At 41.7% G+C, this 25,784-nt stretch overlaps 1 protein-coding gene across 1 annotated transcript in view; it reads right to left on the reverse strand.

Annotated features, from left to right (window-relative positions):
- The window catches only part of znf385b (zinc finger protein 385B), a 47,656-nt gene continuing 21,872 nt past the window's right edge, over window positions 1–25,784 (reverse strand). Inside the window, exons 4-10 of the mRNA XM_053328550.1 lie at window positions 18,175–18,311; window positions 17,921–18,031; window positions 3,420–3,591; window positions 2,936–3,316; window positions 1,531–1,718; window positions 435–530; window positions 1–291 (exon numbers count right to left, since the gene is read on the reverse strand). Of these exons, the coding sequence (XP_053184525.1) occupies window positions 1–291; window positions 435–530; window positions 1,531–1,718; window positions 2,936–3,316; window positions 3,420–3,591; window positions 17,921–18,031; window positions 18,175–18,311 (1,376 nt within the window). The remainder of the gene's footprint in view (window positions 292–434; window positions 531–1,530; window positions 1,719–2,935; window positions 3,317–3,419; window positions 3,592–17,920; window positions 18,032–18,174; window positions 18,312–25,784) is intronic.

Genomic DNA, 25,784 nt, shown 5'->3' on the forward strand with positions numbered 1-25,784 from the left:
TCAGTAGGGAGTGAAGAGAATCGATCCTTGGCTCGCTCTGATTGGTCCGGGAGCCGGACGTAGGAAGGAAGCGGTGAAGAGAGACGAAGTGGCGGGGGGAGGGCGAGGGTGGAGAGAGATGGCAGTGGAGAGGGACGAGGAGGTGTGAGTGAGGAGGGGTGAAGAAGCGAGAGAGGAGGGAGTGAGTGAGATGGAAGAGGGAGGGAGCGAGATGGAGGAGGTGAGAGAGGAGGATGGAGGAGGGAAGGGGGTAGGCAGGAAGGAGGGAGAGAGGGAGGGCTTCACCAACTCCTGAGGAGGAGAAGAGGAGGTAAGATGAGATGGAGAAGGGAGGAGAGGAAACAAGTGTTAGTGTTTCAGACATGTTTCGTACTTCACTACTGTAATGCACACAAAGTGAATTTGAATTTTTGAGTGAGGCAGATGAAACATACAGTGAGATTGCTGCGCTGCTGTTTGTTATATGGGCTGTATTTGGGCTTGCTGGGTTTTCCTGCCACTCTGTCCTTGTGCCTCCTGCTGGAGATGTGCTGCAACAGAAGACAACAGACACACACTGTCACACTGACAAGCTGAGGTCAGAGATGACTGTGACTCACCTGGTGTGTTTTCAAATTGAATAAGGCGAAGAAAGAGGTGAAGACAGAGCGACACTTCCTGCTACACTGTTTCACAAACTCTGAACTGATGAGAAACTCTCAGTTTTTGGTCACAAAACAGATAGTAACAGTTCAATCAACTCTACCTCAGTCAATTCTGAGTTGAGTACATGCATGGTGAATAATAAAAAGACCAACAAATACTCCAATTCACCACAGAAACACATAAATAAAGAGCAGAGCCTCTATGTCAATCCAGAAATGCAAGACATCTGTTGCTGCTGCAGATAAAATGGTTAAATGTTACTGTTAGAGATAATATCCAACAAGCTGTATGTCCCATGATTCTAATTAAAGACACAGGAGCTTAGAACCTGAGTCTGGTTTGCTTCTGTAGCAGAGTCCAATCAAAAGCAAACAACTTATGTGAAAAAGAGGTCACTGCAGTTTCACAAGCTGCAGCGTGAAAGCCTATTTTTGTGGAATGTTTGTTGGACGATATATTGTCTCAGAAATAATAATGATAAACGACATTATTGTCATTTGAAGATCATTTTATACCACTGATATAATGATAATATATAATAGTATAATAATACATGGGGGGGCTGGGGGTGGGATTACTTGCTTAGCCAAAGTGACATGAATAGCCTCTTAGCTGCTAATATGAAGTTTGGGAATACTGAGGTCAATATGTCGATAATTACATTATTGTATGAAAAGTCGATAATTATTGTGACAGGCCTAGTGGAACGTAATTTAAAATCATCCCATCAAACAGCATGTTATCAAAGGTCAGATCAGATTTGCTGATCATATTCCATATCTTCCCTTTTACTTGTTACTGGGTGTAAATATTTAGTAATACTCTATATATGATGTAATTTGTTTTAATTGAGTGATGTGTAAATGTCTCCCTGTGTGTTTCTACCTGTTTAAGTTGGATCTCAGAGTTGACGTGGACATCACAGATCTGGCAGTGGAACGTTTTGTTCTGCAGTCCGGAGCCCTTCAGTGTGGAGCTGCTGCTGCCGTTCTTCAGCTTGCCTCCGGGTCGAGGGTAGGCCTTGATTGGCCCGGCACCACTCCGAGCCTCTAGCATTGTCTTGTGCTTCGAACCTGCAAACAGAGAATAATGACTATACTGTATCTCACTCTCTCTCTCTCTCTCTGTGTGTGTGTGTGTGTGTGTGTGTGTGTGTGTGTGTGTGTTTTCAGATTGATATCATTCGTTCCAGGAAGCCACTGGTTTCTGCTCAGATCAACCTGCACAGACTTGAAATTTGTTGGAGATAGATAATTCAATGATAATCATCATCACATAGTAATGCTCTGATATCTGAAAAATGATGATCAGGAACCTTTTCAATGCATTTTTACAGTCTTCTGGGTTTTATTCATCAGTATAAAACGTTTCAGCTGCTGACAGTCAGTTTTTCAATGTCAGATCATCTCTTAAACACCACCAGAGTTTTCATATCAAAACTAATATAATATCAAATTTATCATATCATATTTAAAGAATAGCATCAGCCTGTTCATAGACCCTTTTTTCTAAACTGCTTTCTAACGCTGCTTGAAGGGATCCTGTGTGAGTGTCCACATATATAAGGGACACCAGGTGGTTTATTCAAATTTAAAGGGGTTAAAATGTGAATAACTATGAATAACGTATGAATAACTTGCACACATTCTTTTTTTGTGGACTCAGCATCAAATTTCTGTGTTTAATCCAGTTTGAGAGAATATATTAGAGGATTATGGCAAAAATGTCTAAGTGGTGTAACCATAAAAACTTTGTACCAAATCATTCAACTTGTTTAAAAACTAAACTAAATTCTCAATAAAACACCATATCAACTAGTTTGGCATGATCTTACATTATAACTTTTATATTAAATAAAGCTAATGGAATACTATTGTTCTAAATATTACATTTAATCTGTGGAAGATTGAATATTTATCATTCTTTTGTGGTTACACCATTTGACATTTTCAGGAGCATTCTTGGTAAAAAATGGTGCAAATGTCATTTCAAATGATATAAAACCAACAAAAATACTAAACATACATACATACGTACATTTCAACAAAACTGATGCTGCTTTTAAAACATTTTTTAACATATTTTTGAATTTCTCATCTTCCCAACCCTTATTTAGCACTGACTCATAAACTACATATAAATAACTGGTCATTATAGACACCTGTACATTCTAGTCACATGTGATGAATTGAACATGTCATTAAGAAATCACAGAAGCATATTAATAATTAATAATTAATAATTAATAAATCTTCTGGTTCAGGCTTTCCACCATCATGCTCCTCCTCACCTGCATTATGAGCCTCCAGCTGAGACAGAGAGTTGACAGCGACTTTACACAGAGAGCAGTACAGCAGCTTCTTCGCCTTCTCCTCCTCTGACTCAGCTGAGAGAGGTGCATCCTGGGAGGAAAGAGGAGGAGGAGCAGGGGAGGAGGAGGAGGAGGAAGAGGAGGGAACAGGTGCCGGAGGAGGTGGAGGGGCTTTGGAGGAAGAGCTGGAAGAGGAGGAGGAGGAGATGCCCGGGGCAGGGAGAGCGGAGGGGGGGCTAGAGGGCGGAGGCTCACTGCCCGCTCTACTAGAGGATGGGGAGGTGGAGGAGAGGGGGGAGGAAGAGGGGAGGAGGAAGGGTTTGAGGGGAGAAGAGGGGTTGGTGAGGCTGGATAAGAGTTCTGGAGGGAGAAGAAGAAAAGGAAGAAATGAGACAAACTCCATGATATAAAAAACAAAAAAGTAACATTATTCAGATCGGTGTTGCTGGCGAATGAAATCAACCTGTGTGCTGATTGGTGCTGCTGTTAGCTGAGATTGGAAGGGCGGGGCCAGTAAGGCTAGTGCTCCTCCCATTGGTCTCTCCAGTGATTGACATCTTGGCCTTGGCCTTGTTCTCCTGAGACTTGAGTTTCTTGGCATGACGACTTCCTCTGTAATGAGCCTCCGCCTGAGACTGAGCCAGACACAAACACAGAGACACAAGTTTTAACTTTCTGTTCGGCATGTTTCTGATGTCTGGATTGATTAGTGATACATTTTTATATTACTTACATTAAGAAGACATTCTCTTATTATGCAGAATGGATGGGAGGAGTGATTTGAGTATGGCATATGAGTATTGTTTTAAACCCTTAATACAATTTCCCATTGAGGGTTTATTTCATCAGTATCTCAGAAAAACTGAAACTGGTTCTTACCATCATGTTTTACATCAAAGTAATTGCTGTCAATGATATCCACCCTTGCTCTCTTCGTGTCATCTTACTAACTTTTAGCTACTCGATTGTATTTCTTCACTAGATTTACTTTATATCAACACTTTATTTGACTTCATTTTGGGTTTGGGTTAACGGTTAAGGGTTATGGTTAAGAAATTGATTTTTATACATTGACCTCTGAGCCAAATAAAAGGCATGGACACACAGCCTTTTGATTGTTTAAACCCTTTTATCTCCATTACATGGTCAAACAGTGTATGTTTCTTGGTCCAGTCTACTATTGATGGTAAACTGGATCATCTTTCCATCTGCAGCCTTTAGGCCTCAGGGGTCTACAGTCAGCACAGAAATTGAAGTTCTTTAGAGTGGTTTTGCACTTGACCGTCTAGAATATATTAAGTGCCACAAAATAATAAGTGCTCTAAAACAAAACCATTGCACACATAAAAAAAAAAATTAAGTAAAAGAAGAACATTTTCTAGTAGCATGCAATTTGAGATGTTATTACCTCCCATGGGAACTAATAGATGCACTCGACCGTGAGCGGTCTGCAACCTTTGTTATCAAAAGAGCCATTTTGCCCCTTCTCCCACCAAAGAAAAATAGTCTGGAGCCGCAAAACACAACACAGTTTATAAACTTTAAAACTTTTAATCTTTTTTAAATTTTCTCTCTTACAACAACAGAACAACAGGGTGATATCAGCTAAATTGGGCCACTTTTTGGTTAATGGCATGGGAAACTAACAAAAGAACAATGTATGACATTTATTTGTCAAGGTTTGTTTTCAATTTTTTTGTGTGGAATTTATGTAAGAAAATATAATTGTTTAGGCCCTACAGCTATTGTAAAAATGGGCCACTAAAATTGTAAAGGAAAACAGAGTAATTTCTAATAAAACAATCTAATAAACTTTAATTTAAAGTTTATTAGATTATTTTATTTTAAAACACATCTATGTACTATAACAATATAATATTAAAGTTAAATTACATCAAAACAACTATTTCATAAGAAATATTCCATGTTCTTGCAAGAGAGTGTGTGATCACTTTTTGGCTTCTCTGGACAGTCTTCCTATAATAACCTCATGCTCCCCTCTTCCTCTCCTTTACCCACTGATTGTATTTACAGATTCTTCCCTCATTTACACCCTTTCTTTTCCTTTCTGTTTCTTTCTTAACCTCTTCTATACTCCCCGTTTTTTTGTTTTGTTTGACATATTGTCTGTAATCACAAGTTTAATATTACTTTCCTTAAACATCTGTTACTTCTTTATTTACATGCCTCTTTCACTTTTTACCTTTTAAGTTTGTGTGGTTTATGTGCACAAATCATGCTGGCACACACAGTGAGTGAGTGTGTATGTGTGCACATGTCAAGAATGCACACACACACACACACACAAACACACTCATATGCACAGACAAACATAGTTGTGTACACACAAACACACCTAGAGGGGAAAATGGGAAACAGGCATATCATACATAATATAATAATATATTAATAATATTCTTAATGAGAGTAAAATAAAAACTATATAAATACAACATTTAGCAACAGCTTAGCAGCTTTAACAAAGTAAGCATAACATTTTTGAACGTTTGTGACAAGTCCATTTCAGTGCGCTTTCATCCTCTTCAGTTTTCTTTCTCAGCCGGCAAGCACCTGAACATACAAAAAAAATAAAAAATACATCAGCTGCGGGTCCGAATTTTTTTTTTTTCAGAAAAACAAAACAAAAACCTATTTAATGCTATTGTTCTTACCTGTTTAATGTGACTTCTGTTTCTGAAGCTCGCTGCAGATCTTCCGTATGTCAGGACTGTAATATGTGACTTTGATCTTCACACAGGACTGTAGGTTCTCATTTGTGAGGCGGGAGCGATATTTGGACTTTATGAAGTTCATGCTCGAGAAAACTTGCTCGCATAAGTATGTTGAGCCAAAGATGGACAGGACTCCAAAGGCATACTTTTTCATGTTCATATAAGTGTCGGGAATGGCACTCCATGTTTCAAAAACAAGCTTGTCGGATTTGGGGAGGTTTTCTATGTCACTCCATTTGTGTTCTTTAGCGAGAGTGGCCTTCTGACGGGCGACTTCTTCAAGATCCACTCTCAGGCTTTTGAACTTGGACACCCATAATAGACTGGGCTGTAATTTCAGAATCATGTGACCCTGTAGGCATTTTTGAGGAAAAGTGGGCAACCAGCATTTTTTGAAAGTTCAAGGTGTCCCAAACAAGAATCAACCGGTTGCCCTTCAAATAAGGCCCCTGGTTTTTTATATTTCCTCCTCTAAGTTAACCCCCTTCCATGGTAAATTGAATGTTAGACGCTGTTGCCTATCCTGGTTTAGACTCATAGTTAGGGCACTTCCCAGTGTTCAATAATATTGTGTTTGGTATCTATTTAAAGGGGACATTTGTAGCTTTCATTCAAATCCAATTATGAACCTTTCTGACATACATGGAGGTCACTAAAGCTCCTCAAACCACAAAGAACTTCTTTTTTTTCACAAATTCCGCCTAAGTTATTTTCTTTGTTTTAGCCCTGTGGTACCTAGAAACACCAGAGACACAAAAAACAGACACTGCAATACTGACTTGCCTATGGAGTTTCAGAAAATGTATAACATCACCATATTATTACAATCTGGGGGATTACTGGGAGTCTGGAACCTGACTACGGAGTTACTGCAGACAAGAGGCCAACACACATTCTGACAGCTTTCATTACTTTGTTGGTATCCATCTAAGGTAACTAACACTTATTTTTTATTTGATTAATGTGTTTATGTAAATCAATTAAATTATTTGAAATTAATGAATTCCATAGATTAAAGATAGCTAGCTAGATTACCCATAGATTTTAGCTATTTTCTATTTACTAGCTAGCTATTGTTAATTCTAGGAATTCATTGATTAAATGAATTAAAAGTTAAAAATTAAAAGAAATTAAAAGTTTTTACACTTCCATATTCCAGGTATTCCTCATAAAACATGTTTGTGTGAGGCCATTTGAATTTTAATTAGCTAACTACAACATAATGTTAGTAGTAATGTTTGTACTCTGTTAGCTAGCTTACTACTGCTAGCTCTGGTAGCTAGCTTACTAAGCTAGCTGGCTTTACTAAGCTAGTGTAATGTTAGCTGGCTTAGTAAGCTAGCTAACATTACACTAGCTTAGTAAACCAGCTGATATTACTGCATTTGTTGTGTAGAGACTCACTGTATTCATAATTCTTTGTAATAAAAGCTAACCTGATAGGTAACCTATTATATGATTATTGAATATTGATTGGTGTGTGTGTGTGTGTGTGCGTGCGTGGGTGGGTGTGGGTGTGCTTGTGGGTGTGTGTGTGCGTGGGTGTGGGTGTGCGTGTGCGTGCGTGTGTACACTCATGCATGTCTATTCCTTTGATGTTATTTCTTGTAAATAGTAGTATAATTTCTGTTTCAGCCTGATCATGGAAGCTGCTGGCAGTCTTAAGAAAACTGGCCACTCCCTAGCTCTAGAAGAATGTCTCATCTGTCAGGAGACAAAAAATGAAAAGTTATCAAAAGGAGGACAGCAGGGGTTTGACACAATGAAAGGTGCTGCACAGACACGAGACAAACTTTGTGATAGAGACAACCGGCCAGTAATTGATCGTATAAAAGAAATAGCTATAACAGATGTGGAAAAACTGTGGTGGCACAAATCCTGTTACTCGTTGTTCACCAGCAAACTTAAAATTGAAAAAATAAAACGAAAAATTCAGATACCCAGACCTAACTGTGCTAGCACAGCAACCCCAATGCTGAGAAGTTCAACCCCAAATCAAAGGAGAATACAAAAAAAGAGTAGTTCCAAACATCAGACGAGAATGGTACAGCTGCACAAGCGACTGCCAAAGACATGGCATTCTTTTTCAAGTGTCAAGATGAAGGAGATGTGAAGGAAGGTTGGACAATTTTCAATCAAAATCTCATTGAAATCTCACCTGAAATAACAAGCATTGGTTACATGCCTATCATCCAGGCACCTGCTCACGACCTAGATACACTGAATACGGTTGTGCTTAGATGCAAACACGTAGCCAGAGAACTAGGGCAACATCACGTAGTCATCACAGTAGATGAGGCATTGTACTGTAAATTGATGGAGCTGAAGTGGGCAAATGCCGACTACATGGATTGCCTCATCGTCAGATTAGGTGGCCTTCATACTGCAATGAAATTCATGGCAGTCATTGGCAAGCACATCCAATCATCTGGACTGTTAGAAGCATGGGTTCAGGGCAACCTACTTGGCCCAAACACTGCTGAACAAGTCATGACGGGGAAGTCCTACAACAAGGGAATCAGAGCCCACAAAATCACTCTCCAATCCATGTGGAGGATGCTTATTCCTGAGCTGCTTAGCTTCCTGGGAGACAGGAATCCAGACCTCAAAGAGCAATTGGAGAAGACCAAGACCGGCCCTGCAGAAGATCTTGTGACGTTGCTTGCTTCCAAAGAGTTTGAAGCTGCCACAGAAGCCTACTTTTCAGCCAATGACGATCCAAACTTCAAATTTTGGTGGGGCTACATGCAGATGGTCCACATACTTTTGTTGTTTATTCGCGCTCAGAGAGATGGGATCTGGGACCTACACCTTTATGCATTCCAGCGAATGTTACCTTACTTCATGTGGTACAATCATACCAACTATGCTCGCTGGGGGACCATTTACCTGAATGAGATGCACCAACTTCCACAGCAAGTCAAGAGGGAGTTTGATGCAGGAAACTTTGTGGTCAAACGTTCATCACAATGTTTCAACCAAGTGGACCCAGATCAAAGTCAGGAGTGGCTAGGCTGTGTTGGCAAAAAGGGAGGAGGCATTATTGGCATCACAAAGACATCTTCAGCTCTCAGTCGGTGGGCTCTGTCTTTCAACCTCCGAAGTGATCTTGCCCATGACACCAAGGTGGCCTTGGGTCTGGGAACTGGTGACGACTGCATCCACAATGAAACCACAAAAGGCAGAATGAAACGGGACTCAAAAGATGAAGATTCTTTGCTCACTGTCTTAAAGAGATTTGGTCTCTTTTCCACTAACCTGCCCCAGACGCTGCAAAACATTGCAAACAATGACTTGGCTACACAGGATATTGAAGATGACCTGTTGAACGCTCCACAGAAAGGGCAAGATCAGTTGGATGCTTTTGTCAGGGAGAGGCTGATGCCATATAAAGAGAGAAGTGTGAGCTTCAGGGACAAACTGACACAGAACAAGTATTTGACTTTTTCCTCACTCTTTGAAGTGAAACAGTCAGATACCAAAACTGGAAAGGCAAAAACTGTCAAGGCAGACAGGAACATCCCACAGCGTCTCATCACAGCCTACGAAGCCGGACGTACAGTCAACCTGGACAACATAATGATGCACGAACTGTTTGTGGTACCTCTATCTTTGGCAGAGGTTAATAGGCAGCTACGTTCAGTTTCAAAGGCAATATTTGCTAAGATCTTGACAGCTGACATACCATGTCCCAGTGACCTCAAAGCCACAGATCTACAGTGTGAACCAATGCTAGTCATTGACGGACAAGCTCTAATCATTTCCATTGGAAAACCACAAGAAGCCAAGACCTTTGGAGACCTGGCAGACACCTTTGTTAAATCTGTTCTTCAAAGTGGCTCACAATTCCAGCGAATTGATGTCCTGTTCGATCGCTACCATGAGCACTCAATCAAAGGCGGAACAAGGAAACGGCGTGGGAAAGGCTCAGTGGCAATCAGACGACCAATTACAAACAGAGATTTACCACTTCCTGCAAAGTGGGAGAACTTCATTGCTCACCAAGACAACAAGGCAGACATGGCTCGCTTTCTCTCCCAACAGCTGATTCTGAGGGCACCAGCAAACAAAACCATAGTTGCTGCAGGTGGTTTCAGCGATGAAGAGAGGGTCGAAGCTACTGACCCAAACTTTGACACAGACAGCTTGGAAGCTAAACATGAAGAAGCAGATACAAGAATTGTTCTTCACTGCATTAGAAGCAGAGCAGAAACCATTGTTGTGTCTGCAAGAGACACCGATGTCTTGATTCTGCTGATTGCCTACTTCCACAGAATGCCATGCCAACAAATCTGGATGAAAGCAGGGACAGCAAAGGACAGAAAGTACATCCCCATTCATGCAGTTGTGGAAAAGCTGCAGATGGAAGAAGAGGTCCTTGAGCTGCTTCCAGGTTTCCATGCACTGACTGGGAGTGACTCGACATCATACATTTCAGGACACACAAAGAAGACCTGCTGGAATGTGTTTAGACAGCACAGCTATCTACTCAAGGGGCTTGGTGAAGGTCCTGAACTCGGTGACTCCACCATCATGGATGCAGAAATATTTTTCTGCAAATTATATGGTGCAAACAACACAAACAACATCAATGAAGTCCGTTTGGACATGTTTGTCAAAGGCATGACCATAGAGAGACACCACCCACCAGAGATGCTCTGAAATTTCACATCCAGCGTGTTCACTTCCAGACTAGTCTGGCGGCAGGCCCACTTGCAGTACCCGGTGCTGCCACCCCCTGAAAATATGGGATGGAAGATGGAGAACAACGTGCTTGTTCCTGAACTCATGTCGTTGCCTGCAGTTCCAGACGCCTGTGAGGAGCTAGTGACCTGTGGCTGCACAACTGGATGCAGGACAGCCCGATGCGGCTGTAAGCCAAACCCATGCACTGCATCTTGTCAGTGCCGAAAGTCAAGTCACGTTTGCATGAATATGTAATGCACTGAAGGGAAAAAAATGTGATCACAAAGAAACTGTAATGCTGTTTTGATTCAATCATTACTGTTCATATTTGTAATTAGTTGCCATGGATGAAAAATGTCTACCTGGCCTTTGATTATTATTGCATTTGTATTAGTAATAATATCATTACATCTAAACAATTGGTGTGGGATTTTTTTGTTTACGTAATGCTGGTCCAAAGAATGAATGGAGGTGAATGGGCCTGAGCCGGTTACTGCTATTTAAGGCTCACAATAACCTCTCACAAAGAAATACTATGGGTATATCATACATTTCCTGAATCCTCAAAGATAAAAGAAACTATATAGTTTAGGCGAAAATTGTGGGAAAATGTGTGTAATTTATGGTTTAAAGAGGTCATGTGACCTCTGTGTTTGTCAGAAAGATACAATCATGGGCTTAAATGAAAGGCTAGAAGGTCCCCTTTACAATGACACCAAACAATCATATATATAATATTAACAAATAGGAAATTGATAGCCATTTCTAACTTTGGGTGATTAATCAATAATTATTGATTATTAATCAATAATTATGCTAATTAATCAATAATTATGACTAAACAGTAACTTTTACAGCTGGGCAACCAGCAGAAATGGATTCAGCACTAAAAAATCATATAGAAACAATGCATAAAGTGCTTTTCCTCAAAAATGCCTACCGTGTTGTTTTCTAAGGGGCTTTTTCAATTTTTGGTCCTGACTATAAATCTTTATCCGCTATGTCAGCCAGTTCAATTTCAAGATCGGGCTGACTTACTCCAGTGAATGCGGACATGTTCAGTAGGGATGGGTCGATGTCCAGGGGTGTGACAGGGAAAGAGAGCGTGTTTTTTTCCTTTCTGAACTCGCTGAATCTTTCTCCAAATGCAGCTTGCATTGAAATAATTGCACGATGTAAATAATCATAATTTATGTGATTATTTTCTTCTTTGAACTCTCTCAGGGTGGGGAAGTGAGTGTACCTCTCTCTACATCTCTGGCAAACACTGTCATTTTGCGCTCAAACGCCAAAACATCCTCCAGCATCTGCAGGGCTGTGCTTCCCTTTCCCTGGAGATTCTTATTCAGCCTGTTTAAGTGACTTGTCATATCCACCATGAAGTAAAATTTTCCCAGCCTCCAATTTTCCGGTGAGAGTTGCGAGCGCATTCATTCATTTGTAAGAAGAAATAAAAGTCACGTCTGTACAGCAACTATCTGTCAGCGATATATAATAAAAATTTAAATTAAGAAATAAAAAATTTTAATTTTCATGGGTGTTTTTTTTTTTTTGTCAAGGCCAAAGAGCCACCACAAGAAGGCTGAATCTTTCAGGCAGGTTGCCGACCCCCAGAATATAAACGGTATATATAGAATATAGACGGTTAGGGTTAGGGGTTTAAGGGTTGGGCTTAGGGTTAGTATTGTCAATCTTTAAGTTCTTAATTTTGGGTAGGTTGCACGATTATGTCACGCATATGCAAATTAGCAACATCTAGCGATCTTGGAGGAGGCTATAGCTTCTGGAAATGGTCGGGGGAGTCCTACAGATATCATTTACACCTGACTGGTCCAGATGTTCACATAGCATTTTGATTGCAATTCTGTCTGTATGCATTTACATTTTCATTAGTACGTGTTCTTCCTGACCCAGACCAGATATTCAGGTACAGAGAAGGAGACAGGGGATTAGGTCTATATGCTCATTTCGCCAACAGAAGTTTAAGAAACACTGATGTATTTAGACTTTAAAAGTGGAGCCTGAACAGTGATGCAGTGTGTGAAAAGTTCAGGTAAACAGATGATCTCTAAAGTGTACAAACTGTTCATTTTGGTGTGTCCACATAGCGTAACAACCCCAGAGTAACAGTGTGTCACTACATTACAAAAAATGAAGATTAACAGTGTCCTCATGTGACTGTCTGGAAGCTTCGTGACTCAACTTCTGCTCGGCTTATTAGACATTGAGTTAATGTCCTCTATACTTCTTTCCCCTCTTTTCCTCTCCTTTCCTCTTAACTCCCCTCCTCCTCAACAGTGATTCCTGTTTTCATGTTCACTCATGAATAAATGAAATGGCTCGTAAATTAGTTATGTTTGACTGACATGTCATTAACGTGGCAGCTCGTCACCACTCAGTAGTCATTATGTGAATGAGCTGAGTGTCATTTAACACAGCGCTGAGTTAATATAGAGGGATAGGGGTTACATCTGATTATACACACCTGCTGTTTTGTAAAGAACACTCGGTGGAATAATCCAGTAGACAGAAAACAAGCTAACGAACAAAGTATCACAGTCTCAGTTCAGTTACATAGCTGAGGTCTGCAAACACAGATGTTTGTCATGAAATCTCATTAAAGAAACATTCCACCATCAATTTCAATCACTTTAATTTCTCTGCATGTGTAGCAGTAATGTAGGTCCAGACTGTATGTAGCCTAGTTTAGCACAAACTGGTTGCGGGTGAAAACAAGAGTGGGAAAACTGCTAATTTTGGTCATTTTCAGACTTCATGAAATAACAGCAAGGCAATTATCAACACTAGGATAATATTAGCATAGTAACATGTTCCTTTTAGAGCATTTTGTTATGTGACATGGTTACTAATGTGAGCTAGCATTAGAAGAGGTGCCCCCACCTCCACCACCCAATTAGCCTCATGACCTGTTTCTGTGCCAGAAAACTGTGTGTAATCGCTAAAAGTACTTTATACATCATTATCATCACAATTTTTTTATGTATGTATGTATGTATGTATATGTGTATATATATTCATCTATTGTTCTCTTTTACCAACTTTATTTAAGTGTGAGATATGTGTGTGAGTGATGACCGAGCTGTTTTAAAATGTTGTTGTATTAACCTCATGTCAGGGTCTGTCATGTGTCTGTTTCCTGTTTTATTTTGACACCCTAGTCTCTGTGCTCACTTCCTGCTCCCCGTGTGATTACCTGTCCCCGCCCTTATGTGTTTCACCTGTGTCTCATTATCCCTTCCCTCCTGTGTGTATATAACCAGTGCTCCCCTGTGTGTCAGTGCCAGATCGTCTTGTCAGTTTTCTGTAAGAGTTCCAGCGTTATTCCTAGTTTAGATTCCCAGTGTTATCGACCCGTTTTGCCTTTTGGATTCCGAGTTTCTGCCTTGAGATTTTGTACTTCTGCGAAGTACTACATCGACAAGAGAATGAGGGATAGGCAGAGAGGCCGTCCCATCAGGGAACCGGACCAGCACGGCTCCCCTCCTCAAGCTTCGGCCTCCAGGAGCAGATCATCTCCCATTGCAGTTCCGGAGCCAATGGAGGTTGGACGTACCCGCCTCACCCCCGCCGAACGTCACCTCAACTGGGCTACCGGTCAGGTAATTGGGTGGAAAACACCATGCTACAAAAACTGTTTCCATGACCCCAACTCTAATCTCTCTACTCAGATTAAGACACAGTCAACGGACTCTCCTGACCTGACGGTTGTCCCAGCCTGTTACCATGACTTACAAGAAATCTTCAGTAAGAGCAGAGCCGCTTCCCTTCCTCCCCATCGTGATTATGATTGTGCTATCGACCTCCTCCCGGGCGCACCCATTCCTAAGGGCCGGTTGTACTCTCTGTCCGCAGCCGAGAGAAAGGCTATGGAGGACTACATTAATGACTCCCTCGCAGCAGGGCTAATTCGGCCCTCCTCCTCTCCAGCTGGGGCAGGGTTCTTCTTCGTACAGAAGAAGGACAAGAGTTTAAGACCATGCATAGACTACTCCCCACTCAATAACATTACCACTAAGAACCGTTACCTCCTCCCACTAATTTCCTCTGTTTTTTATGTCCTCAAGGTTGCCAAAGTGTTCACTAAATTGGATTTGCGGAACGCGTATCACTTAGTACGCATCCGGGAGGGGGATGAATGGAAAACAGCTTTCAATACGCCCATTGGCCACTATGAGTACTTGGTCATGCCCTTTGGGTTGACAAACGCCCCCGCAGTCTTCCAAGCCCTAGTGAACGATGTCCTGAGGGACCTCCTGAATCAAACTGTTTTTGTATATCTTGATGATATCCTTATTTTTTCCCCCGACGAAGAGTCTCATGTTCAGATCGTACGGGAAGTTTTGAAAAGACTGTTAAGAAATGAACTGTTCGTCAAAGCAGAAAAATGTGAATTCCACAGGAAACAAGTGTCCTTTCTGGGGTACGTGATCTCCCATGATCACTTGGAAATGGACCCCGGAAAAGTCCAGGCGGTGGCAGAGTGGCCCACTCCCACCTCCCGAAAAGACGTACAACGTTTTCTCGGATTCGCAAACTTCTATCGCAAGTTCATTAGAAACTTTAGCTCTGTGGCCGCCCCTTTAAGTGCCTTAACCTCTCCCAAGGCTCTTCACCACAGCTCCGGTCCTCACCCTACCCTCAGTCGATCAACAGTTCGTCGTGGAAGTGGATGCCTCCAGCTCCGGATTGGGGGCTGTCTTGTCCCAGAGGTCAGGTACGGATAACAAGATCCACCCCTGTGCTTTCCTTTCCCGAAGGTTATCCCAAGCAGAGAGAAACTATTCGGTGGGGGACCGGGAGCTGTTGGCGGTGAAAGTGGCGCTGCAAGAGTGGAGGCATTGGCTAGAGGGGTCGGCCCAACCATTCCTCGTGTGGACAGACCACCGGAATCTGGAATACCTCAAGAACGCCAAAAGGCTCAATGCCCGTCAAGCCAGGTGGGGACTTTTCTTTTCCCGGTTTAATTTAATTCTGTCATATCGTCCAGGAAGCAAGAACGCAAAGCCCAACGCCTTGTCACGCATCCATGCACCCGAAACAGACTCCTCCGATCCAGAACCCATCCTCCCTGAAACCTGTATCGTGGGAGCCTTCACCTGGAGTGTGGAAGGCAAGGTGATAGAGGCTCTCAGAGCTATTCCAGCACCCCCTGAGACTCCCACGAACAGGTTGTTTGTTCCCCCGTCCCTCCGGGGAGAGGTTATTAAGTGGGCTCATGAAAGTAAGTTCTCCTGTCATCCTGGCACCCGCCGAACCCTCTTCAGAGTGTTGGAGCAGTTCTGGTGGGTTAATGCCAAGGATGACGTGTCAGAATATGTTGCTGCCTGTCCTGTCCCCGACAGAAAAGTTCCAATGCCCCACCGGCTGGCCTCCTTCACCCTCTGCCCGTGCCACAGCGCCCCTGGTCGGACCTCTCAGTGGACTTCGTCACTGGCCTCCCTCCATCCGAAGGCAACACGGTCGTTGACAGATTCTCTAAAATGGTTAAATTCATCCCCTCACCCAAACTGCCATCTGCCAAACAGACCGCTGAACTCTTGCTTCAGAACATTTTCAGAACCTTTGGATTCCCCAGGAACATTCTGTCTGACCGGGGGCCGCAGTTCGTGGCCCAGTTCTGGGAGGCTTTCTACCAGCTGATGGGGGGCCACTAGAGCCTCTCTTCTGGATACCACCCCCAGACCAATGGCCAGACGGAGAGGCTGAACCAGGATTTGGAGACCGGTCTTCGCTGTCTCTCCTGAGACAACCCCTCATTGTGGTCCAGGATGCTGCTGTGGGTGGAATACCCCCTTCCAGGTGGTGTTTGGCTATCAGCCTCCCCTCTTCGCAGCCCTAGAAAAAGAGGTTAAAGTCCCAGCTGCTGCGGTTATGGTCCGCCGATGTCGAGGCATGTGGTCTCGTGCCCGCCGGACTCTTCTCCAGACCTCCGCCGCCTGCAAGAAAATGGCTGACCGCCGTCGCCGCCCCGCCCCAGCATACTGCCCTGGGCAAAGAGTATGGCTCTCCGCCAAAGATCTGCCCATCCACCATCCATCCCGCAAGTTAGCACCCAGGTATGTTGGCCCATATCCGATTTCTAAAATCATTAATGACTCTGCTGTCAAGTTGAAGCTTCCTAGGTGCACCCGCATTCACACCACCTTCCACGTCAGCCGGATCAAACCAGTCAAGGAGAGCCCACTCGTTCCCGCTGCCAGGCCCCTCCCTCCCCCCCGTCTCGTCGATGGTGGGACTGTCTACACCGTCAGGAGGCTGCTGGACGTTCGGCGGCGGGGCCGGGGCCTGCAGTACCTGGTGGACTGGGAGGGCTAAGGGCCGGAGGAACGCTCGTGGGTCATCATCTTGGACATCTTGGACTCTCGCCTCATTGCGGATTTCCACCGACGCAATCCTCAGGGTCCTGGGCCGCCAGGTGTCGGCCGTTGGGGGGGGGGGGGGGGGTACTGTCAGGGTCTGTCATGTGTCTGTCTCCTGTTTTATTTTGACACCCTAATCTCTGTGCTCACTTCCTGCTACCCGTGTGATTACCTGTCCCCGCCCTTATGTGTTTCACCTGTGTCTCGTTATCCCTTCCCTCCTGTGTGTGTATATAACCAGTGCTCCCCTGTGTGTCAGTGCCAGATCGTCTTGTCAGTTTTCTGTAAGAGCTCCAGCGTTATTCCTAGTTTAGATTCCCAGTGTTATCGACCCGTTTTGCCTTTTGGATTCCGAGTTTCTGCCTTGAGATCGTGTACTTCTGCCCTGTGATATTGGACTTCCTGGTTTCCGACTCTTGGACTGAATAAATTACTTGAACTGATTCTGCCTGCCTGCATTTGTGTCCGCCAGTCTCTGTGTTCTGATACCTCAATGCAATGACAATAAAGACAATTCAGTTCAATCAATTCAATTTTACTTAAATATTTTTTGAAAGCATTGTATTCTCTGTCCTCTCCTTATTAAGATGTAGAACTAGTAATGTAATCCTTGGTGGAAGGTAGATGAGCTCAGCTGGTAGTCTTTTAAAGCAATGGTTCGGCGTAATTTCGACCTAGCGTCATATGCACCAAGACCCTATTTGTACTACTGTAGAAGTTTGATAACAATCCAGGCATTATTAGTGGGGTAATTTATGAGATACACTGGTGGTCCTGTTAGCGCCTGTACTAAGCCATTCGGCTGATGGCTCTAACATTATTTTGCGACCAAATGAAAAAAAAAAGGACTGAGGCGCTGATTAGATAGACCTCATGGTGCATAGGTCGAAATTTCGCCGAACCATCGCTTTAAGTCTTTGCTTTAAAGATAGTTTCAGGACTAGTCTTTGCCCCAAGCTAGTCCTGAAACTATCTTTAATCTATGAAACATATATCCACCAAGACAGAGAACAAGAGGAGCTACACAAATGTTGGACTTCTGCCTCCAAATGTGCTTCAGACATTTTGATGGCAGCAGGCCACAGTGCAGATGAATCACATAGAAGAATATTAACCAAACTGTATGTGAGGAAATGAAGAACCAACAGTAACAACTACACACTTACATCAGAGTTGAACCTCAACTGGCAGACATTACAGGAGATGACCTGTTTCTTCTTGGGCACCATGGTAACGCCAAAGGTGTGGTTGATGACAGCCTTTTGCACTGGGTCCATCTGCCAAAGATAGGTCAGAGGTCACCAACTGGCTTGGGATTGATTGAACAGCGATGGTCTTTTTTATCACAGTTAGTCTACACTGCCTGCAGCTACAATATGAAGTCCCTGGTACAGTCACTTACACACTCACACACACATACCGTGTTGAAGTTTGGGAAAAGTCCAACCGGCGACGTTGTCTCAACAGGAAATGACAAGAACGGTTTCATCATCACTGAGGGACCGCTGGTGCCTATCAGCCCCGGCAACGCACTGCCCACTGTACCACACACACTTCCTGGAAGTAGAGAGACATCAGGTTTGAATAATTGATTTCTAATAACTGAGCTGAGGACACTATGATTGATGTAAGTGCTAATTAGTTCCTGGAGATAATTGGTGGTCAAGTCAATATTAAACAAAATATATACAACGTTCTTTCAAAATGTCTGAACGTAAAGACGACACCTGTGTTGTCTTTATGTGTGTGTGCTTTTGGAAACTTGATGTCAGAAAAAACTGTTAAAAGTGTAACTTTACCCCTTGGTCTGGGCCTAACTCCACCCACTGCATAGGTCTAGATAGTTTTAGCTTCAGGAGATAAGAGCAGCTAACAAGCTAACAGCAGCAGAGGCCAGAGCTCCAGTTACACTGTGGACAGGTTCAGTATGTTAACAGCAGCTTACAGAGAGCTTAAGCATCTCCTCTTATCCAAGCCAGCCTTCCTCAATTTTTCATTTCTGTCTTTGTAGAAGAAAGATGCTTGAGCTTTCTGTAAATATATATATATATATATATATATATATGTGTATATATATATATGTATATATATATATATATATATATATATATATATATATATATGAAAAAAACTCTGATCAGTCTGAATCAGTGATGCCCAATCTGTGTTCTCTTTATTGTGAATATACTGGATATTATATTTTCTTCAGGCCTCTATAAATTATTCAAATGAGACAAGGAAAAACAAAATCTCTCTCTGGTTGACCTGAGATAAATCATCTGCAACCAGTGATGATGGGTCAAAAGTTGTTTATTGCTTTATTTTGAAGGTTGAAAGGGTTGAATTTAGCCCCTTTCTTCTCTTTATTAAGATGTAATATTTTGTCAGGAAAGAAAGTAACCATATGGATTCCCAGTATGTGGTCAGTTTATCCAAATAGGGGTGGCCGTGTCTCAGGAGATAGAGCGCTCGTCCATCAATTGGAAGATCTATGGTTCGATTCCTTGGGCAAGATTTTTAACCTTGTATTGCTCCTGATGGCTGCGCCAACGGTGTTGCTCGTAATTATGGTCTATACGCTATGACATGAACATGGAATTAACCTAAAACCTAATTGTAATCAGTTATCTAAAACCATTGGAGCAGTAAGTCAGTCAAATGGGTCAGTAGAGATGCTCCATTAGCTTGAACCTCAACAAAGACATTGCTAGGTGACGCAGACATTTCTTGGCATAGTCTCAGAGGAACAAACGGAGTCACTCTGGTCATTTACGTTGTTGTAACCTGGAGACTTCAGCAACTGATCGGCTTTATAGTAACAACTTGAAGAACATATGGAGCTGCAGCAGCCAGAGGCAGAGAGAGATAATGATACAGAGAGAAAAAGAGAGAGAAGGTGAATAAGTGGCTGACTTAATGAGTGCATGTGTCAAGTTGCTGCAGGGCTAGTAAGAGCTGCTGTGTACATCTTAACTTTCCATTTAAAGAGGCAGACAGTGGGTAAGTGCATTCACCAAATCAAGGTTCTTACACATCACACGATATATTTATTACAAAATAAAATATCCTTACTACAATCTGAACCATTACATACAATGTACATTTAAAAGTCACCAAGGGTATCAACATATATTTTTGTGTAATTCATGTGTGTAATGGCCTGAAGAAGAGTGGTGAGGCCTCTGAGGTCTTAATCCAAATTTAAACACGCTTCTGGCTACGTTTGTACCCAGTGATATTTGAAGAGGTGTTACACATATCCTACAGTACATACACAGCATACAAAAAACACAAGGAAGAGATCTGGTGAAGGACTGTATCTTGTCCGTTTGTGTACATTTATAGTCGCAGCATGTAAAAGCCCTGCAGTGAATTCTTTCGTAATAACAGTGTGTGGGTGGAAACACTGAGATCGACTGAATCAGCCCTGACAGAGGGGGAGGGTGATGAGGAGGAGGAGGAGGAGGAGGAGGAGGAGGAGGAACGAGAGAGGATGAGGACGAAAAGTTTTATCTTGTTGGTTTTGTCTATCTGCCCAGCTAAACTTATGTAAACCCATTTTAAATGCAATATAAGCCAGTCTAAGTGATTCTGAATGCCTTATAAATCATTCACACCCATTCTATAAGCACTATAACCCTTTCTAACACATGCTAAATGCACAATTACTCATTGCAAATACACTAAAACCCCTTGAAACCCATTGTGAATGCCATATAATTGATTCCAACCCATTATAAATGAACCATAACTCCTTGTAACATGTTGAACATGTGCTATAATCTAATTGTAACACATCCAGAAGGTCTTATACTTCATTCCAACTGGCGTGCATGCACTTTAACCCATTCTAAATGTACTGCTGATGATTATTAAGACAGTTTCAAATGTGATCTCAATAAAATGGATTGAAAGGTTGGGTTTCAGAGCTGACATGTGGCAAGCTGTGGATTAGCTGTGTGCCATGCTGCTGCTCTCTCAGTTTATCTTCAGATAGCAAAGCTGTGAGTCAGTTTCTGTATTTATCACCTCAGCTCATTATTAAGTTCAGAACATCATGACACAACATAGTGTTGTAATAAAACACATGTAGCCTGACACACAACAACTCAGATCACTGTCTGGATTGGCTGTTATTAGCTGGGAGATTATTCATAATAGTAAATACAGATTAGTGTCTATTTTTAAGGACAGTGTAATGTGTCAAGAGGACATGCCAAAATAAAAGCTTCCCCTTCCACGGTTCAGTCACCGTGAAGATTAATGTCTGTAAACATAATCTGAACTCCTGCTTACAACTAAAAGGTATTTTACACTCACAGTGACGCAGAAGTAACAATGGAAGTAACAATTAAATCACATTTAGTGGTTAGTGGTAGTTTCCAAAGTCCAGTTGACAGTTTGTATCAACATGTATCAATTTGTGAGTATCTGTCTCGTGTTAAGAACTGAATTGTGGGAGAGAAACCACAACCAACTTTAGAGAGGCTACTGAGACCATCTCAAATATAGCCTGAACCACCATGCAAAACACCCTCATACAACAAAAGAACCAAATGAACCTCATCAAGGACCACTGAAACCACTTCAAGAACATCTATACATCCAGTAGAACCAAAATTAAAAGCTCCTTAAATTCATCATCACTCTTATCTCCAGAGCTGTCTCACCACTACTCATTACGTTTGAAATAAACTCGTTTGTACGATATTCTGTCCAACCATTCCTGAGGCAGGAAGTGTTTGTAGTTATTCTTAACAGCCACAGATAGTGGCAGATAGTGGCAAACGCATTCGGACAATTTTTCCTCGAAGGTATTTATAGTGTTGCACTTTTGCACGTATGAAAATTGCCAGAAAGAGAGCTTGAGAAAGAGCAGTTCAAATCCTGTATGCTTTCGCACCTCTTCACACTTAGAGAATCACTGCATGATATGGACATGCTTGTTGGATTTGTTGGATGCATCCTCCAATTCCAAAATCATAAAGGTGAAGAAGGGAGTTTTAGATTCTGTTTGACTATCCATCAAAGCACAAACAAGCACTGTGACTTACAACATCTTCAAAGATCACTGATGAATCATTTGAAATACCTTCTAAAGTAATCTCCTGAACCTTCCTGAGGAACGTCTCACGAAACACAAGAACCAATCAAACTTCATTAAGGACACTGGAACCGACACCTAAAACATCTACAGGGACCACAGGAGCTTCCCTGGAAACTTACTCAAAGACATATTTTACATTCCAGATGGGAATAGCCCTTGCATGTTTAATTGTGGAACAAGGGAACCCTTACAATCCTAAAGGGCCTTTTAAACATCCTTGACAACAACTAGAATCTGTTGAGGGACTTAAACCACCTCGAGCACCACTAGAACATCCTGAAGGATTATTCAAGCCGTCTCAATGACCGGTTAAGCCTTCCAAAACTATGTCTCCAGTCTCAAAAGGTCAGACAGTGCTGTCTTGGTACTGTCTGACCTTTTTTTCCAGTCAGTGTTTTAGTGTCCATTAACACCACCACACTCAAACATCCTGTGATTTTACACTGTATGCTAGTATTTTTATCTGCCCTTCATTTAGCAAGGAATGTGAACATACGACAGGCTTGGTTATATCAGTATCAGCATGAATTGGAGAGATCTTTCTGTGTGTGTGTGTGTGTGTGTGTGTGTGTGTGTATGTGTTGTAACCAGATCTCAGGGGACAGAAGGACAGAATTAAGACGACTCTGTCACCACACTATTCATCACACACTATTCATCACACACACACACACACACACACACACACACACACACACACACACACACACACACACACACACACACACACACACACACACACACACAGCTAGCCTTCTCTCTTTCAGTAAGTTGCTGTTCTAAGAAGCTGCTATAAATACTGATACACATCTGCGGGCTGCATTCTCACTGAAACAATCTGTAAACCAGTATGAAAACCATCCAACAACTTAGAGCGAGCCAGTCAGTTTTATTTCAGGCTGTCAGTCATTAGTGAAGATTTGTGAAAGGCAGTGTTTGCTGTAAACAAACTCAAACAAAAGTCTTACTTTACTGACATTGGACACTGGAATGGACCTGTTTGCACCAGTTTATAGTAAACTGAGCTTTTAGAACTGAATCTGACTGGTTTAAACTGGTCTGATACTGGAATGAAGTGGTTTAGGATCAGTCTGATTTACTGGTTCCACCCATATTAAATCTGATCTTATGGCATGGCCACACCAGAAATTTCAGCCAGGGTGCTTTGAGGAGCTTGTTGAAATATTGACTACTGACAGGACTGCCAAGCTAACAGCTAATACTTGAACTAGGCAGTTGCTCGTTCCACCCTTTCTATACTGAGGCATTGACTTCCCATGGAATTTTTATTCTCAGGATTGTATATCAGCTCATTCAATTAACAGTTACTGAAAAGGGAAAGAAGCTATATGAGCCATTGCTTACTAGTTAGCTCAGCCGCTAACAGAACAATATGTTTATACAACTCATTCAAAGTCAGTTTTCTGGCTTCTAAAACTGTATTTAAAAGAAAAAAAATAGTCACCACTATGTGAGCTGTTTAAAGCACTGAACTAAGCAAGAAAATTACCGTATTGCACAAAACATATACTGAGTCAGCTTGCAAACAACTGAGAGGTGAAGTCAGTGTTTCTCTGAATAAAGATCACCAAATCGAGTCAGAAACAAATTGGTAAATGACGGGTTTGTTTTTTCTTTGTCCATATGGTTTTGTCAAATTTAGGGTTTAAAATGTGAAAATAAATATGAATAACTTGCGCACTCAGCATAACATTTCTGCTTTTAATCCATTTTGAGAGAATATATTAGAGGGTTATGGTAAAAATGTCTAAGTGGTGTAACCAAATAATTCAACTTGCTTAAAAACAGTAAATTCTCAATAAAACACCATATCAACTAGTTTGGCATGATCTTACATTATAACTTTTATATTAAATAAAGCTAATGGAATACTATTGTTCTAAATATTACATTTAATCTGGGGACTCATGGAGATCTGGAAACATTTACATTTTTAAATGAAGTCATTATTAGTATAAGTCCACTTAAATACACTGTAGGTGATAAAATATTTATTTATCATTCTTTTGTGGTTACACCATTTGACAGTTTGAGGAGCATGCAGTCTTATTTTGGTAAGAAATGGTGCAAATGTCTTTTCAAATGATATAAAACCAACAAAATACTAAATGTACATTTTAACAAAACTGATGCTGCTATTATTATCTATTTTTTTTTTATTTTTTTTTTACATATTTTTGAATTGCTCATCTTGCCAACCCTTATTTGTCACTGAACTGAATGCAACTTCTGTATGATAATGTTTTCAATAATCATATTATATTCAACATCATGACATCAGCCACACATTATGTTCCTTAATACGTGGGAGGTATGCATTCATACCTTAACTTTTTGTAAGTTAACTCCTAAAGTATTTCCTGATCTTAATTAGTGTCAAAGATCTGCATGTGTACTGTTGTATTTAATAAAAGATTTTAACTTATGTTTGAATCAATAACATTTAGGGAATGTGGAACTTAACAGTTCATTCTTAGGAAGTGAATGTTAGTAAAGGTCTACCAGGGACTCCAGTCTTTTAACTGCAGTGTGAATGCTAGAACACTAATTAGTTTCATTTAAAACTGCTCTTCTCTAACATCAGGCAAACAGGCTGCATCCTTAACTGTCACACTGCTAATAATTCAGCCTGTATCTCCAATTTTAGAAAGGAAGTGCTGCAGGCGGAGCAGAGGAGATGGAGAAGGAGACCGAGTGAGAGACTTTAGAGAAGCAGAGGATGACAAAAGTGACACACAGCTAATAAGCTATGATAGTTTTCTCACTCCAGCTTTCTGCTCCCAGTCAAAATGGCTTTCTATTGGTCAGTTGAGCAAATTGGCCTGTCAAAGTTGGCCAAACATGAACTTGACGCAAATCCTTGAGGATTTACTTCGCAGCCGCCAGCAAATCCACATATTACTGCGATTCAATTGTAATGAAGCAGCAAAATGACCATTTAGCAGTTCAGAGCGCTGAAAGTGATCTTAGCTTCTGATGCAGAGTTTGCTGACATCAGCACGCAGTGAGATTAAATGGCCTATAAATCTATTCTAAACCCTTTCTAATTCTTATCGTTCAGCAGTCAGATTTATGATTTTGGCTGCACACAGAGTTATCACTGGTATTCACACCTCTCTCTCTCTCTCTCTCTCTCTCTCTCTCTCTCTCTCTCTCTTTCTCACAAACACACACGCATATAGTCAGTTCTGTTTGGAAGCTCATATGATGAAATCTCACACAGTGTTCTGCGGTACTGCTGACCTCATGTAACTGATCTGACTTGTGGGGTTCTGTGTTATCTGTTAAAAACCACCGCTCATAATGTGGCCAGTGGGTGTAGTTACTAAGAAGGCTAAGGAGGCTAAGAATGGCTGATATTTAATCACTCACAACACTTTAACATGTAAAAACAAGTGAGGCTGATTAAGTCGCATGGTTGTGCCCAAACAGACAGGAAGAAAACATCTCTGGTGTCTCCAGCATGTGAAAAACCTTTGTAAAAGTTGGAGTGACGAAGACAGAAGATACATTAAAAGAATAAAAGGCAATGTTTTAATGAAATGAAATGTTCATCTTGAGAAGTAAAAGACAGTGTGGTGCTGGAGATAAACACACACACACACACACACACACACACACACACACAGTACCACGTAGTTGTAATTAAAATAAAGCTAACACATAGCAACCGGCTGGCCAATAACACCTCATCTTTCAACTCTGTGTGTGTGTGTGTGTGTGTGTGTGTGTGTGTGTGTGTGAGCTGAATCAGATATCTAAGTTTCTCAGTCTATTCAGCGTGTTTCTGTATGACTGACACACTGTACGTCTTGCAGCAGGCATGAAGTAAGTTAGTCAGTGTGGGTGTTGTATTGTTACAGTGTATATCAGTGTCTTGGAAGCCCATTTGGGCTGGGCAC

This window comes from Scomber japonicus, chromosome 11 (assembly GCF_027409825.1).
Source record: "Scomber japonicus isolate fScoJap1 chromosome 11, fScoJap1.pri, whole genome shotgun sequence".
Classification (NCBI taxonomy): Eukaryota; Metazoa; Chordata; class Actinopteri; order Scombriformes; family Scombridae; genus Scomber; species Scomber japonicus.